The 17,985-nt window shown below is 38.3% G+C and overlaps 1 protein-coding gene across 1 annotated transcript; it reads left to right on the top strand.

Annotated features, from left to right (window-relative positions):
* Positions 1-12,688: 12,688 nt before the first annotated feature.
* LOC137009802 (acidic mammalian chitinase-like) lies at positions 12,689-17,944 on the top strand. The gene is made up of 11 exons (XM_067372331.1): positions 12,689-12,820; positions 12,898-12,924; positions 13,071-13,275; positions 13,679-13,735; positions 13,829-13,994; positions 15,518-15,642; positions 15,793-15,916; positions 16,069-16,251; positions 16,352-16,468; positions 16,552-16,684; positions 17,437-17,944. The coding sequence occupies exons 1-11, from the start codon at positions 12,793-12,795 to the stop codon at positions 17,694-17,696; spliced, it is 1,425 nt and encodes a 474-aa protein (XP_067228432.1). The 5' UTR covers positions 12,689-12,792; the 3' UTR covers positions 17,697-17,944.
* The last annotated feature ends 41 nt before the right edge of the window (positions 17,945-17,985 follow it).

Below are 17,985 nucleotides of genomic sequence, written 5' to 3'. Positions count from 1 at the left end.
AAATAAAGCAAACAGTCAAGCTTACAAAATCAGCGCTTTAGTAGGATACAAAAGTTATATATAGCCATATATAAAGTTATGAAATGCCACGTAGCAAACGTCAGAAGGATTAGCCGAGGTAAGGCTGCTCTCAGCTGGGTACATGAGTGCTGAGCGTCCGGTGATCACCTGCACTCAAAAAAATTATTCTAGCTGCTTGTTCAGTTTATTTAAATAAAATAAGCTGAACCAACACAAATCTTTAGTTTTTTACTTAATTGGCATTCGCACTCAATTGTATTATGTTAAATGAAATTAAATTTGCAAAATGTTAGGTCAACCTAAACCATTTGTGTTGGGACTACATGAATCATTTATGTTGCATTGATTGAACCTGGGCAGTGGATTTCTAGTTCCCAGCATGCTTTGCGTAGGGAAAGATTGGGACAGTAAATGTTGAACTTAAGTGCTGTTTAATGTGTTTTTTAGTAAAGGGAAATACCTTTTAAAGTTTGAAGTTCAGTTATATTTGACATTTAAAAGAGTTTATGTTATGTCGATTTTTTGAGGTTACCATTATGCTGAAGTGTAGACCTTGTGGTTAGGCTCTAGGTGGCTATGTAAAACAAATTCATATTGTTTTCAACAAACATTAACTGTGCTCAAGCCAGTAATGAGAAGTTCTTTATCTGATCATTACTTGCATGCTATAAATGTTACTTAGCATATGAATAAGTGGTATTTTAGTTTAGTTTTTATAGACATAGAAATAAATTAGTTTGAGGGCCAGCACAAAAACAGTCTACATATGGTCATCAGCTTTTCCCCTCTCAATGGTCATGAAACATGTATGTCTGTGTACAACAGCTACTCAAAACCTAAGCACAAGCGCACATCTTCACCATGATGGTAACAAAAAAAAACAAAAAAAAAAGCACTGGTTGGATCAACAAGAATGAATTATGTTCAGGAAACATACACAGAATACGTCAAATGAAACTGGTGTGATCTCATTCAATTAGGATGAATTTCAAATAAATCAGTTCAACTGTGTGGAAATAGGTGTCATAATTGAATTAAGTTAGACCAACAAGTTATTTTTTTGAGTGTGGATCTCGCAATTTATCAATAAACCACAAATTTGAGCTTTAAACCAGCACATTCTCGCCTGAAAAACTCTACGTATCATGACATAATAACAGTAATATGTTTAAATTACGTGGGTTTTCTCCTTGAGGCTTGGTGGTTGGTGAGAGATGCATTCTGGGATACCTGGCTGTCTCAAGTCTGCGCAAGTCACCTCTCGATGCATCCTCGATAAAAAGGGTGGATCAGGAACTCATCCGGGGATTTGAACTATATGCTAGATGTGAACTTTGAATTAGAACAGTACACTGAAAAAAAAAAGATTTTTTTGATGCTGTTCACTTTATTTAAACAACTTATTTTGATTCAACACCATTGTATTAGGTTTCTGGTTCAAATTCAATGCTTCATGTTAAATTAAGTTGAAACAATTACTTTTTGACTTAACTTGATGTTTTTATATTAAAATAACATGTTTCAATCAAGTAAACCCAACCAGGACTCAATCAAACAGGATTTTCACTTCCCATCATGCTTTGCAAAGGGGCTGAACTAGGAGTGTAAATGTTGAAATAAAGTGTTATTTTAAAAATGGAGAGACTTTTTAATGTTTACTATTCTATTATGTTGGTATTTAAAAGTTTCTGTTAATTAATAGTTTTAGGGTTACCATTGTGGTGAATTGTTGCACTTGTGCTTGGGTTGAGAACCTGCTAACAAACTTTAAAATTACTTTAATAAGAAAATAATCATTGTGGAGGTGCTCTGGGTTGCATTTCCCAAAGGCATTAAAAGCCTATGTTGATTGTGAAACCATCTCCACCAATGGACTTAACAATTTAGGCTTTACGATGTTATTGGTTAAGTCAATTAGGGATGAATCCAGTATCACATCTTGATTTCTAACAAAGAACATCACAAAAGTTATGTAAATCACAAAATTAAACAAGAAGAATTAATTGTAAAAAATCAATGTATAAGAAAACTATTTATTTATTTATTTATTGCTTTTTATTTATTTTATTTTAAATGAACACAATTGATTCTATTGGATTTTACTTGTCTCAATCATGTGGAACCACTGTCCATGATTGAATTGAGTAAGTTGGACATAACTATTTTACATAGATTCTTCCTTAGTCAGTTGTTTTGTCACAACTCAAGGATTTTGCATAGAGTAAAAATAAACCTTTAATGTTAATAAAAACTAAGTTGGTTGTGTGGAAACAGTCCATAATTGACTTGAGTTAGTTTAAAGTGTCATTTTTTTGAGTGTATGGTAAAAAGGTTTTAATTTATTAACACTCAAAAGCTATTCTTTGAATTAATGTAAATAAATCATGGAAAGGATTTCCATGTGATTAAATGGCTTTCTTTCAGCATTAAGCACTTTTGTTAGGCTAACTTAAATTGCATCGATTGGATCAACTTAAGTAAATGAGTTGGTCCAAAACATTGCAAATTAGTTGGGCTGACACTATTAAATTAAGCTGTGCCCAACCATAGTAAATAAGTTGAATCAACCTTAATAAATTAAGTTGACCCAACGTAAGTACATTAAATTGGAATAGCAGAATTGCATAATGCTGAAATAAAGCAACTTAATCATGTGGAAATCCTTTCCATGATTTTTTTTATGTTGTTCAAAGAGTTATTTTTTTGAGTGTACTTGGACAGCGACTGATGACGTTTCACAAGTCCACAAGAACACAAATACAAACAAGTAGAGAAACATTGAGAAACGGCTTCTGTGTTGACTCAGTGCAGATAGGTGGTATTAAGCAACAGCCGTCATGAATCAGTGTGTTTTCGGTAGTTTTTGTACTCTATCATCGTCATGGTAAATTATTGTGTTTGTGGAGGTTGCACAAACTCCAGCCTGTCAGGACATCGAGTCCAGAGGTTTAATAACAAGAAAAAGGACGCTGCTATCTTCCGTGCCGGTGTGTTTTGAGCAGGTGAAGAGCAGGGACTTCACTTCTGCATCTGCTTCGATAAACACGTTCATTATAGACCGGAGGATTATTATCACCCCGGCGATATGATGGAGTTCAACATTGTAATACTTCTGTAAATTATTATATTAAATGAATAAACTTACACACGCGATGCTTCTTCACTGTTTTTACTTGAATCAATTTCAACACTGATACAAATTATGTTCACAAATACATACAGTCTCACACTCACACAAAACAGTTTTGAATTATGTGCTGTAATGTACTCCAATTTCATTCATGCCATGTATGTAAACTTGACTGTAAACGTATAGCCTATACATTCAAGTTCACACAACTACATAATCAAGACGTCATATGCACCCCCCACACAATAATCGGCACGGAATAAACTCATAACACATAATGAATAAATAAAGGATAACAAGAAACAAACAGTAACACTGCATGTTCGGCCTCCGGCGGGAGACATGATCACGGATCCGTCAGAGAGATGAAACGTGAATGATGCACCATAAGTCTTGTTTTTTAAAAATCTTTTTTTTTTTTTACATTTGCTAAGTAACGTTACCAAATCAGTCATGATGAGAAACCGCTATATCACGTAATGTTAGTGTGGATGGATATTAAGGAAGTTTATTGGTTTCTGTTATTAGTAATCAATAACGTTATGACCAATAGATGAGTTTGCTTTTGCCTGATTCATGATAATAATCTGTACAATATTGTGATCTGAGAACAGTGTTACATATCGTTTGCTAACGTGTATAGGCTATCTATAAGCTAACACCGGTCTGCCCTGTTCTCCACTAGTTCTCCTCAAACAGCTCAATTTGTCTCTTTTCACCGTTATTTTTTCGAATCCTGTCACATTTACAAATTCCTCAGCGTCCGAACTGTCACTGCGATCCATTGCTTTCATTTATATTGATCGCGCTCCCTTCAGTTATGTCACTTCAGATTTGGCATTTTTCAGATGCAGAAGTAAAATGTTCTCACAAAAAAATGACTCCAGAAGCCTAATTAGTGTATTTATATGTTTTTTTTTTTCAAGAACATCTATTTCATACATTATTTTTCTATACATTGAATCACTGAAGCTCTAACCTGCAATATTCCCTTTGATTGTCATTTGGAGGTTTTAACTCCAGTGGAAATGAAAGTGTCAGCTGTGATTGTCCTGTCAGTTTATTGGGCCATAAAGATAAACATAGTCATACAGAACAGCTGTTAAAGATTAACCTGACATTGTCTTTGACATTTACTTGAGCATTGTGGTTCTCATCATATCAGAGGTATGTAAAATTGTGAACCTGCTCAACAGTACAGCAATACAGATGGGGTAAGTAACCCTGTACATTTGTTTTGGTAGTGCATGCCAACCTTTGACCTTAGCATCTGTGGAATTACAAATTTAAGAATCGGTTATAGAAGAGATTTAAGAAGGTTTAAATTTGTATTATGTGAGAGTTATTAGAACTCTCAAAGGGGGAACTGTGGAATTACAAATTTAAGAATCTGTTTAAGATCTGCGGATCCTACATCCTGACCATTTGGCAGGACAAGCTCAAGATACAGTGGTGCCTTTGTCTCTATGATAATGTAAAGGTATGGGTACTGTAAAGGTACTAGCCTATAACCCCTAGTCTGTAACCCCCATACTGCAGTTCCATGCAGTCAGTACCGCTATAGGTCCTGAAGACATAGAAAGAATTGCTGAGAATTTGCCATCAGTGCATAGAAATTTTTCTGAGTTTAGGATAGAGTTGTCCAGAAAAAATGAAGCTCTATGATATGTCCCTAGCTGACGTCACCCAGCTAATGTCACAAATCCTGAAAGAGTCAGAATTAAATGGTTTTGAAAGTGCTGTAAATAGTTTCAGCATTCCAGCAAAGGCGAATTGAGAGAAGGAGTTCTGAGAGTGTTACAGAACCTTGTTGGACCAAAGGTAGACTGGTCAAAGATCACTAGTTGTGTACAGAAGAAGGATGAAACTGTAGGGGAGTACACTGAAAGATTTTGTCAGTCAGTGGCAGCATACAGTGGAATAGCTGACACTCCAGAGAAGGTGTTAGAGGATAATGGACCACTGGTCTGCATGTGGTTTGATGGGCTTTCATCAGAATACAGAAATGCATTGCCTTTCTTAGACCTCACATGGTCCAATGGAACCCTGCAAAACAACTTGGATAGGTTAGCCATCTGGGAAAGAGACTCAGATGTCAAGACAAGAGTAAAGATTGCAGCAGCATCCTTTAAGGTCAACACAGAGAATCGACAGAAACGTAAATGTCCTAAGAGAGAAGGCAGTTGTCATTACTGTGGTAAACCTGGACATTGGATGAAAGAGTGTAGGAAAAACAAAAAGACATTAAAAGAAATGAACAGCTTTACTCAGCTCCTACTCAGTCTACTTGCTACATTGAAAAGGCCCCTCCCCTCTTCTCCAAACTCTTGGAGCAGCAGCTTGCTGACATGCTAACCATTTGGGCTGTGGGTGCTTAATTTCCCCAGTAATCTACAAGAAAGCTGAAAGACTCATTCTGAACAAAAGAAAGTTGACTGTCACTTCTACCATTTGGGGACACTAGTTAAGTACACTCACAGCCTTGTAATGCTTCAGCACACACTATTCACTTATCCATCCTCTATGGGCTATGATGTCTGCTATGACTGATGTTTCAATGGAAGATGGAGATGTAGCACCTTTAAGTTTGGAAATTAACAACAGGTAGAGAATAGGACACAAAGACCAGTGAGGAGCCCAGGAAAGAACCGAAGTGCATAAGGCCTCGGGGGCCAACCCTGTGGTGAAGACTTCCTCAAAGGTTTCCCCCTCTCTGTTTATCCCCACCTTACTGGTCTATAGGTGTCAAATTGATTAAGACTAGGTAAAGAAAAAGAAGAACAAAACCACTATACGATCACTAGAAGTTTATTATGATAAGAGTTAGACATACGATATGATCATCAGAGGTCTAACATACTAAAGTCTATGCATGAATACTGCTGGTCTGCTGTTTCTTTGTTTTCTTGTGTGCAGGTATGTGTATATGCTATGAGGTCTCATAAGCAGCACCTGGTGTAAAGCATCACCTCAGATATCCATGAACAACCTTCATGATTGCGGAGTCATCTGAGCAAATCGAGTTGCGCAATGACAAAGAATCATCTTGGGACAAACATGGAAATGGACTGTACCGGAACAGACTCCACAGATATTCAGGCGCCATGGACTTTTAGGACTTCCACGCTTATGCTACATGGTTTTCTGTGTCATTTATAAAACATATTACCACCCTGCGTTGTATATGTGTTTCAACAGTATACTCAAGTTAAAGAACAACACTTATGTAAATGTTGGACATGACACAGAATAAGATGTATGTGCCTGTAGCTGTTACAAGTTGCATGACTGCAAGATGGGATTTATGTTAACAAACATAGGTTATAGAAGGGATTTAAGAAGGTTTAAATTTGTATTATGTGAGAGTTATTAAAACTCTCAAAGGGGGAACTGTGGAATTACAAATTTAAGAATCTGTTTAAGACATCCTTTTGGCCATTTGGCAGGACAAGCTCAAGATACAGTGGTGCCATTGTCTCTATGATAATGTAAAGGTATGGGCGATACTGTCACACTGGTTGGGTTAGCACCATGCATTTGAATGCTTTGATCTTCCTACTGGAAGGCAAACTATGTGTGAACATTTACATAGTATTAGTTCTCGTGACCAGCTACTATTTATACTGTTTGGGGTACTATTATCTACACAGTCGGGGGTAATTTCCTGTATTGTCTTTAGATGCTTTTGTTTTAGTGGTCACTTCTAAGGCTGTGTGTAAGGGCAACACCTTTAAGGACTGCCAACTGAATGCCTATAAAACATCATGTATACACTGCCTTAGTTAGATTTTGGATGACCACAGCGACACACAGCGTGTTTCTCAATAAAGAGTAATTTCTGCCTAAAGATATCCCAAAGTGTCCTGGTCTATGCTTCTGAGCTTATTTTAAGGACCTACAAGTTGTGTGCAGATGACATTCAAAACTAATGACTCTAATTTCCTGTTTTGGCCCAAACATTATCAGGAAGGCTATTCCAGAGAGGAACCAAATGCAAAATGCTGTATATTTAAAAAAAAATTTTTAACACACTATCAACTTGGATAATTTAGAGATTTTATCTGTTCGTGATGAAATATATAACTGAATATCATCAGCATAACAGTGGAAACTAATTGCATGCTACTTTCAAATAATATTACCAAATGGCAGCATGTGTATTGAAAATAGCAGAGGGCCTAAAACAGACCCTTGCGGCACTCCATAATTTACTGACATTAACTTGGAAAATTCCCTGTTTACAAAATGGTAACATCAGGTAGGTATGATCTAAAACACTTTAATGCCTGTCCCTGAATACTAGTGTAATTTTGTAATCAATCTAAGAGTATGCCATGATTTTATAGTATTGAATGCAGCACTAATATAAAGTAAAACTAGTGCTAGTAGTTGAGATGCAGCCTTGTTCAGAAGCTAGAAGTCATTTTAAGAAATTACGTTTCTGATGGGGCCTGAATTCTCCTGACTAAAATTTTTCCTAGATATCAGTACACTGTAACAAAGAAATCTGTAGAAAAATGGAAAAGGTACTGGAAATTTTCTGCCAGTATGTTATCCGTTATTTTTATGGACATTTCCCTTAACTCTAAAACACTACAAAATGCAATGTGTAATTCAAAATTTGGGTAAAACACTTGTGAAAAATTAATACAGAATATCCCTTAATATATTAGCACAATACATTGGGCACTTTTTAATGTGTACAATAAATTATGCAAATACAGTATATCTTTGTATCTTTTTTTTTTTTTTTTTAGAGAAAACATGTTTTTTCTTGGTAAGTATCATTTCATCTTCATGTTGATTCATTTATTACAAATAAATAAATACATTTCACATATGAATTTAATCTCAAACTACTGTACTTTCAAATCCAGATTTCATTAGAAACTTGAAGTTTAGCATTTTCATTTATACAGTATAAAGTATATTTAAATGTACATTTAGCAGAAAACTTTCATGCAAAGTGACTTACAAATTAAAATCTGTTGTATCTTTTACATTATATTAAATGCACAGACAAATACTGTAGCCTATATCTTAATGTTCTCTGCTTCCTGCAAGTTCAGTTTTTACTACACTAATCAGGGTATTAGAATACAATATAATAGAATATACAGTGGTTGTCACGAATACGACCTCTGTGGCTCCCTCCGATCGCCACCTGAGGGCGCCATCACCTGAGTATTAAGCCATTCTACATTACCCACACTCCATTTCTAGTCTGATGAACTCACCACCTGTTCCATATCATCCTGGACTATAAAAGACCCACGCACCCTCAGTCAGTCGCAAAGTCTTGTTTTGCCCTGGCTAACATTTCTGAGTGTTTATCCCTGTGTTTAGTTTTCCTGTGTATGACCTTTAACTGTCTTGACTACTCTGATTCTGTTCGCCGCCTGCCTTGTTATCTGTTTGCCTGTTCTCTGATTTATCCTGCCTTGTCTGCCACCAGCCCTGATTGTTTGCCTGTCCCCGATACTGAGTTTGTCTTGTCTCTGATATTGCTTCTGCTGTTATCTGACCCCAGCCTGTACGACTACGATCTTATAATAAAGCTGCACATGGATTTCACTGAGTCTGCTTCATTACAGAAGACTTCGCCTGATCAAGGACCAGCAGCTTTACAACGTCTGTCGACAGAACTCTCTACCCAGGCAAGTGTTCTAGCTGTTCACCAACAACAACTCACTCATCTTACTTCTATTACAGAGGAATTGGTCAAGACGCTACAAAGCATGTGCACCCCACCAGCTGACGCTAGTCCGGCATCAACCACGCCGCCCACGGCGTCTGTCACACCCGTCTCCACGACTAGCAGCCCACACCTAGCCTTCTTGGAGAAATATGACGGTTCACCCGCCAGGTGCAAGGGCTTCCTGCTACAATGCTCATTGTTCCTGTCACAACTACCGGCCCTGTACCCCAATGATGTGAGTCGCATAGCGTTTGTTTGTTCCTTACTCATCAGGAGAGTGTTGGAATCGGCTACTACGGTCTGGAATAATGGCCAATCCTCGTTTACCTCGTTGGAAGATTTCCTGCAGCACTTCTGTGAGGTGTTTGAGCACGCTGAGGGCAGTAAAGAGGCTGGTGAACTGTTGTCGGCTCTTCGTTAGGGGAGACAGACTGCCGCGGATTATGCGCTTACATTCCACACACTCGCAGCTCAGACTTCATGGGTGGATGACACACTTAAACTACTGTTCCGTGAGGGATTAAACACCGATCTGCAGTCAGAGCTGGCATGCCACGATGAGGGTCGCTCACTCAACAGCTTCATCGAACTGGCAATCCGTATTGATAACCTGATCTGGTCACGCCGCCCTGCCAGACATACCCCGGTCACATCTACGCCTGTACCTACACCGTCGCTACGGAGGCAGAACCCATGCAGATCGGCTCAACCCACCTGTCATCAGAGGAGCGTGAAAGATGGATTCAACAGCGGCTGTGTCTCTACTGCGGTCAGCCCGGTCACATGTGATCCTCGTGTCCCACACGTCCACCCAGCCGAAATTCTTCAATGGTGAGTTCCACTTCAACCTCACCCACTATTGAAATCCCAGCTGAACTGTTATGTAATGATGTGACTATCCAGACTCTTGCCATGATCGATTCCGGGGCAGCAGGCAACTTTATGGACCTAGATTTCGCTAAGTCACGAAACAACACGTTAATCCCCTGTAATTCTGTGTTGTCAGTGGCAGCGCTAGACGGACGCCCTCTGGGGACTGAACAGGTTAAGTTCATCTCTGATGACATCACCCTGCAAGTCGGCTCACTTCATAAAGAAACCTTACACTTCTTCATCATTGATTCCCTGCAAAATCCCATCATCCTCGGATTGCCGTGGCTGCAAAAACACAATCCACAAATCTCCTGGGCTGAAAATCAGATAACTCACTGGTCTGAGGATTGCCATAAGACCTGTATCCAGTCTCCCTCGCGTCCATGCACAGTAGAACCTCCGTCTATCAGTGACCAACTCCCCAGTGAATATGCAGACCTTTCAGAAGCCTTCAGCAAAAGTCAAGCTGCACAACTACCACCTCATCGTCCCAATGACTGTGCCATTGATCTCCTCCCCAGTTCCATGCCACCTAAGGGCCGCATCTTCCCACTATCACAACCCGAATCAGAAGCTATGCAACGCTATATTGAAGAGGAACTTGCAAAGGGCTTCATACAACCATCCACCTCTCCCGCATCCGCCGGCTTCTTCTTCGTAAAGAAGAGGGATGGGGGTCTAAGACCCTGTATTGATTACCGGGGTCTCAATGAAATAACTGTAAAATTCCGCTATCCATTGCCTTTGGTTCCTGCCGCCCTAGAACAGCTCCGATCAGCCCGTTTCTTCACCATACTTGATCTCCGAAGTGTCTATAATCTCATCCGCAACCGGGAGGGTGATGAATGGAAGACGGCCTTCTCCACCACCACTGGGCACTACAAATATCGGGTCATGCCGTTCGGCCTGGTCAACAGTCCGTCCGTCTTCCAAGCATTCATAAATGACGTCTTCCGTGACATGCTCACCAAGTGGGTCATTGTATACATTGATGATAACCTGGTCTACTCCAACACTCTCTTAGAACATGTCCAGCAGGTCCGCACTGTTCTCCAAAGACTCATTGATCATCAACTATACGCAAAGCTTGAAAAATGTGAGTTCCATCAAACTTCAACTTCCTTCCTGGGATACATCATCAGCACTGAGGGGGTGGCCATGGATGACAATAAAGTCCAGGCAGTGGTGAACTGGCCATTACCATCAACCATCAGGGAACTCCAGCGATTCCTAGGTTTCGCCAATTTCTATCAGCGTTTCATTCGTAACTTCAGCCTGGTCGCCGCTACACTCACCTTTATATTAAAGAAGGGTAGTTCAGGACTCATTTGGTCAGCCGCAGCCTCGGAAGCATTCCAGAGACTGAAACAATTGTTCACTACAGCTCTCATTCTTCACCATCCTGACCCCGAACGTGAGTTTATTGTAGAGGTAGATGCCTCCAACACGGGCATTGGTGCGATACTCTCCCAGCAGCATGGCAGTCCTCCCAAAATGTTTCCTTGCGCTTATTATTCACGCAAACTAACCCCTCCTGAGCGAAATTATGATGTGGGAGATCGGGAACTTCTGGCGATCAAAGCTGCACTGGAACAGTGGCGTCACTGGCTGGAGAGAAGTAAGCACCCATTCACAGTGCTGACTGACCATCGTAATCTGGAATATCTACGTTCCGCCAAACGCCTAAACCACCACCAAGCCAGATGGGCGCTGTTCTTAACTCGCTTCGTATTCACTGTAACCTACCGCCCTGGATCCAAGAACGTTAAAGCTGATGCTCTATTACGTCAGTTTGAGTCAACTGTCTCTCTGCCCACCAACAAAACCATTCTCCCTTCTTCCATCATCATGGCACCTGTTCAGTGGGATATCATGACCGAAATCACACACGCTCACCTCACAGATCCCTCACCAGCCGAATGTCCTGCATCACTCACAAATGTACCTGCATCTCTCCGTCAGTGAGTAATGCACATGATACACAAATCTCCCAGCTCGGGTCATCCCGGCATCGCTGCTACAGCACAACTGGTCAGCAACCGTTTCTGGTGGCCTTCCCTGCAAGCAGACATAATCCATTACATTCAGAACTGTTCCATATGTCAGACCACTAAATCAACCCGACAACTGCCAGCCGGTCTTCTTCAACCGCTATCCATACCGCAACGTCCATGGTCCCACATTACTATAGACTTTGTATATGTATATATACATATATATATATATATATATATATATATATATAACAATGTTTTTGAATCAACACATGTGTAGACTTGGTTTAATGTGTGGTGAACTTTTATTACTCATTGACCATGTAATTAATCTTGTGACATACAAATGGAATGATGACACACTTTACAGATCCTTGAAGCCTGAAGAACAGGTCATCGAACAGGATGTGCACTGAATATGTTGACAAAGTTACTAACAAAGATTTGTAATGGGAATTAATGGTGCAAATTGCTATCTGAAAGTTTAGTGTAGTGAAGGGAAACATCTTCCTCTTTCATTGCATTTCACCTCTGCTCTAGCTTACATCCTAGTCTAGCTTTCTAATAAACCTGACATTGTACACTATGAATATTGTTGGCAAGCTGCTTATGTTGCTGTTGTAAGTCGCTTTGGATAGAAGTGCTAAATGCATGAATGTAAAAGTAAAGATATTTTAAAGTATCTTTTGACTCTCTTTGCAGTGGATGAACTCAGTGACAGAAGACTGAACATATTCTGAAGGAGCTTGTATCTTTGAAATGATTGTTCAAATGAGTCATTGAGGCTAAAACAATGGAACAAACACTCCTACAATCACAATGCACAAAACCTAAAGGCTGTTATAGTGCAACGGTTGATTTCCTAACCTTGGGATGTGTGACAACATCCAGGACAGGTGACAGTGAGCAGCTATTTTGGGTAAATTCAGTTCTTGTGTGTTTTGGTTAATCATTGTTATCATATATAAAAGTCACTTCTGTGAGTTGGGGGTAAAAGGATGTAATATAAATGATAATTTCTGCATTTCATACAGCAGTAGCAGACAACATTTCTTGACTGATACAACCATCACTTCATGATGACCAAATTATTTTTTCTAGCTTGTAAGTGATTATTGCTCTTACATATAATGCTTTTTTAAGAGCTTGAGTGTTAACATTTCATTTGTATCTCCTTTCAGGCTTTTCTCTGGCATTGTGCCAGTTTGGTAAGTTTTTATTAGTTTTTTTTTTTTTTTTTTATTTGTTTCATTATTAAATATTATAGTCAAGTCATGTTTATATAATGCTGTTATTATATTAATAATATTATTTGTGTAATAATTATATATTATATTAATTTTATTTATTTCAGGATTTGCCTCCCAACTGGCATGTTACTTCACAAACTGGGCTCAGTACAGACCTGGCGTTGGCAAGTACATGCCATCTAATGTGGACCCACATCTGTGCACTCATTTAATTTATGCTTTTTCTGTTATTAGTAAGGAAAATAAATTGATAACCTTTGAATGGAATGATGAAACTCTTTACAAATCTTTCAATGAACTAAAGACAAGGTATGTGCTATCATCTGATGTTTTGTTTGTGAATATATTTGTTAATAGAATAGAATATGTTATGTAATGTAGTTCTGATTATTTGTACAGCCATTTTCAAAAAAATGCTAAAGACATATTTTTTTCATCAGCACTTGACCCAGTAATAGTAGCACTTACCTTGATTTCTATTCTTCCATCTATTTGTGTATTTAAAAAAAAAAATAAATAAAAAAAAAATACCATGCTACGAGCGCGTTACTGTTATAACTGTGACTTCACACAGCACTTACGTACTGTTGTTCTCATGTTGTTTTGATTGATTCTACTATTCTCATTTGTGAGTTGCTTTGGATAAAAGCGTCTGCTAAATGACTAAATGTAAATGTACAGTGAATAATGCTACACATATTTGGCTTGACAGAAACCCCAACTTGAAAACTCTGTTGGCTGTTGGAGGATGGAACTTTGGCTCAGCTCAGTAAGAGTCCTGCTCAAACACTGAATAATGAAGGATGTGTGTTGAACAGAAATGTTTATTTCAACTTCATGGAATTTTCTGCCATGACTGTAGGTTTAGTATCATGGTGTCCACACCAGAAAACAGGCAGACCTTTATTCAGTCCTCCATCACATTTCTGAGGACCCGCGGCTTTGATGGTCTGGATCTGGACTGGGAGTATCCCGGTGCCCGTGGAAGTCCTCCAGAAGACAAGCAGAGATTCACTCTGCTGTGTAAGGTACTTCAAGATTTACAGATTTGCGTTCTTTCGCACACAAAACAAATTAACCTAGTATGCTCTTTACAACAAGTTAATAACATGGTTGAATGTTGGAGTAAAAATCAATAAAAGTAATAAACATTCAGAGAAAGAATGAGCATGCATGTACACATGTCCAAAAGTCCACTGGTGAAAATGCTTCTATTTTGCATTTTTCTATTTAAAAATGTGTACCAATTTACAATAAGGTTTCATTTGTTAACATTAGTTAATATGAACTAAGAATGAACAATACTTATGCAGCATTTATTAATCTTTGTTAATGTTAAAGAGTTCGTTCACCCAAAAATTAAAATTATGTCATTTATTACTCACCCTCATGTCGCTCTACACTCGTAAGATCTTCATTCATCTTTGGAACACAAATTAAGATATTTTTGATGAAATCTGATGGCTCAGTGAGGCCTCTATTGAGAGCAAAGCCACTGAACCTCTCAAGATCCAGAAAGGCACTAAAAACATATCTAAATCAGTTCATGTGAGTACAGTGGTTCTACCTTAATATTATAAAGTGACAAGAATACATTTTGTGTGCCAAAAAAACAAAATAACGATTTTTCAATATCTCATGATGGCCGATTTCAAAACACTGCTTCTGAGGTTTACGAATCTTTTGTTTCGAATTAGGGATTCAGATCTCCTATCAAACGGCTAAACTGCTGGAATCACATGATTTTGGTGCTCTGAACTACTGATCGATTCGTAAAGCTCCAAAGCTTTTTTTTGGTGCACAAAAAGTATTCTCGTTGCTTTATAATATTAAGGTAGAACCACTGTACTCATGTTTTTAGTACCTTTATGGACCTTGAGAGTGGCTTTTCTCTTAATAGAGACCTCACTGAGCCATTGGATTTCATCAAAAACATCTTAATTTGTGTTCCGAAGATGAACGAAGGTCTCACGGGTGTAGAACGACATGAGGGTGAGTAATTAATGACATAATTTTCTTTTTTTGGTGAACTAACGCTTTAACAAATGTTTTAAACATGTATTGCTCATTTTTTATACTGATAACTAATGTTTAAAAATGAGACCTTATTGTAAAGTGATAACTAAAAATGTAAATTAAAAAAAAATCAGCATAACAACAAACTTAAGAGGAACATGAATTTTTAGAAAGTATTTGGTTTGTTCCTCTTTTGCTTTAATGGCAGCAGCACTTGTGCTTCATGAACTCCACAAGTTTGTGTAAAAGATGATCATGTTCTCCAGAATTATTTGAGACGATCCAAAAGAGCAACTTTAGCTTCAACAGATGAAAATTTGACTGTCTGTACAAAGAGTCACATGATCAAGGTCACACTCATTTGATAAGTGACCTAGAAATAGTGCAGAATCAGAAATATTTAATTCTATTTTACATCATGCTTATTTATTTCCGGGTTTATATTAGATTTTGAATGACAGATTTTCAACTTGAATTATAATTTACACTGAGTTAAAAAAGGTCTTAATCCACTGCAAATATGTGACTATAACAGGAACTCTTGGAAGCTTACACGGCAGAGGGTGCTGCCACAGGACGTCCCAGACTCATGCTCACCGCTGCAGTGGCTGCTGGGAAAGGAACGATTGATGCTGCGTATGAAATTGCCGAAATTGCCAAGTATGCCTCATGAAGAGTTTTGTTCACTTTGAATCATGAAATATGATTAAGCTGCGGACAGAATCTCTTAAAATGCCAATAAAATGATCATTTAGTAATATTTGATGTATAAATGGGCGCCGACTATGAACTCGCTATCTTGTAATGCAGGTATTTGGACTTCATCAGTGTCATGACCTATGACTTCCATGGCTCATGGGAGACTGTCACTGGACACAACAGTCCTCTGTACCGTGGCTCTGGAGACAAAGGAGACAATATCTACTTAAATACTGTACAAAGGCCTTATATCCTACTGTAAAACTTCTGAAATATAATATAATAAATAACATATAAATGATTTGTGAATGATACTATGAGTAATTGCAAATAACAAGCAGCTGACAACATGCAACAGGAAATAACTGATTCATCATGATAATGCAGGATTTTGCAATGAAATACTGGAGAGATCAGGGCGCTCCTGTGGAAAAGCTGAGGATGGGGTTTGCAGCATATGGAAGAACGTTTCACCTGGCGTCTGGAGCCAGTGGAGTCGGAGCTCCAGCTAGTGGACCTGCCTCAGCTGGACCTTTCACCAGAGAGGCCGGATTCTGGTCCTATTATGAGGTCTTATCTTCAATCCAACACTTAGAACGTACATTATAGCACAATATTTAATTGTGAAAAATAAAATCAGAAGAGTTATGGATTGATTATCTCCCATCAGATCTGTACTTTCCTTCAAGGAGCCACTGTGCAATGGATTGATGATCAGAAAGTTCCTTATGCAACCAAGGCACAGGACTGGGTGGGATTTGACAACAAGGAAAGCTTTACGACTAAGGTGAATATGTCATACAGGCTGGAAAATACATACAATTTAAAGCAGTTCTCATGTTCTCAATAACTAGATCTGGTCTGCTACAGGTGAACTACCTGAAGGAGAACAAGTTTGGAGGAGCTTTCATCTGGGCTCTGGATCTCGATGACTTCACAGGACAGTTCTGTAGGCAGGGCAACAACCCTCTTATTGGGCATCTCCACTCACTTCTTAATACTGGTACATTTCAAGCCTATTTCTGCCACATAAGAAAAAAAACATGCTTTGGTACATCATAATTACCACATGAAAAGTCAAAATTATGAGATAAACAGTCAAAATTATGCCAAAAATGGGAAAAGGTTGGAAATTTATCATTATTTGTATCTCCATAATTTCAACAAAAAAATTCAAGTCAACTTTTTGTCATTTCAACTCATAAATATGACTTAGTATGTTAATTTCGACTTCTGATCTCATGACATTATAATTTTGATATGAGTATGACATTTTTAAAACGAGTAGACTTTTTGATCTCATAATTATGCCATAATTTCGACTGTCAGACTTCAATTTTGACTTTGTCATAATGACTGTTTTCATAATTTCAACTGTCACAATTTTATCACATTTTCATATCATAATTATGACATAGTCTCATCATTTTGACTTTTATATAAATGAAATGATTATATTATATAAAGAATAGATAATGTACAGTCTGTTCTGCGTTACCTTGTCAGTTTATTTTGCGATAACTCTGACTGTACATTATCCCTTTATTGCATGGCTACTCCCCAAATAAAGAAATATATGGGCATGAAATATTGATTCAAGTAGAAATTGGACGAAGCCAAATATTAGGAAATATCAGACCGCTGGATGCCGTGATTGACCAATAAGAATCAAGTATTCCAGGGAGCCATGTAATAAACCAGATTAATAATTGGAAAACTTGAGATAAAATATCAAATTCCAATTTCCTCCTCCAGAGTCTCTCCCTCCAAATGCAACACATGTGCCCCAGGAGACCACAACATCATCCACTGCTCAATCTACTAGACGTAAAGTTGTACCGACAGCTCCCTCAGGAGCAGAGTTCTGTAAAGGCAGACCAGAAGGACTTCATGCAAACCCAGCTGACCCAATGACCTTCATTCAGTGTGCTAATGGCGGAACTATTGTACATACATGCCCAGCAGGGACCGTCTTCCATCCCGACTGCTTGTGCTGCGACTGGCCAAAGAATTAACCTCATGTTATCATTCCTAAAAGGGAAATGTGTGGAATTTTTGCAGCATTTTTGAAGTACTAGTATTTAGGGCCACTAGTGGCGCAATAATTTCACACTTTACCTTTAAGTTTGTGTTAATGTCTTCAAATTTAACATACACAGCCAATGATATAATACTACTTTTGCAAACTATTTTGTTGGGTCTTTGTGCTCCCTTTTAGTCTAACTTGTCTCATTAAAACTAGCATGATTAAAAAAGCACTAATTGTCCACTTATTTTACATTTAGAGTGTGATTGCATACTTAC

The sequence above is a fragment of the Chanodichthys erythropterus genome, chromosome 20, assembly GCF_024489055.1.
Source record: "Chanodichthys erythropterus isolate Z2021 chromosome 20, ASM2448905v1, whole genome shotgun sequence".
In the NCBI taxonomy this organism is placed as follows: Eukaryota; Metazoa; Chordata; class Actinopteri; order Cypriniformes; family Xenocyprididae; genus Chanodichthys; species Chanodichthys erythropterus.
Note: the sequence above shows the minus strand (reverse complement) of the source record. Positions and strands in the feature narration are given on the sequence as shown.

Bases quoted from the DNA above. Each gene is read 5' to 3' on its own strand.
- LOC137009802 (XM_067372331.1), top strand. From the start codon at position 12,793: ATGATGACCAAATTATTTTTTCTAGCTT. The intron at 12,925-13,070 runs GTAAGTTTTTAT...TATTTATTTCAG, and splicing joins TCTGGCATTGTGCCAGTTTG to GATTTGCCTCCCAACTGGCA. The intron at 16,469-16,551 runs GTGAATATGTCA...GGTCTGCTACAG, and splicing joins AGGAAAGCTTTACGACTAAG to GTGAACTACCTGAAGGAGAA.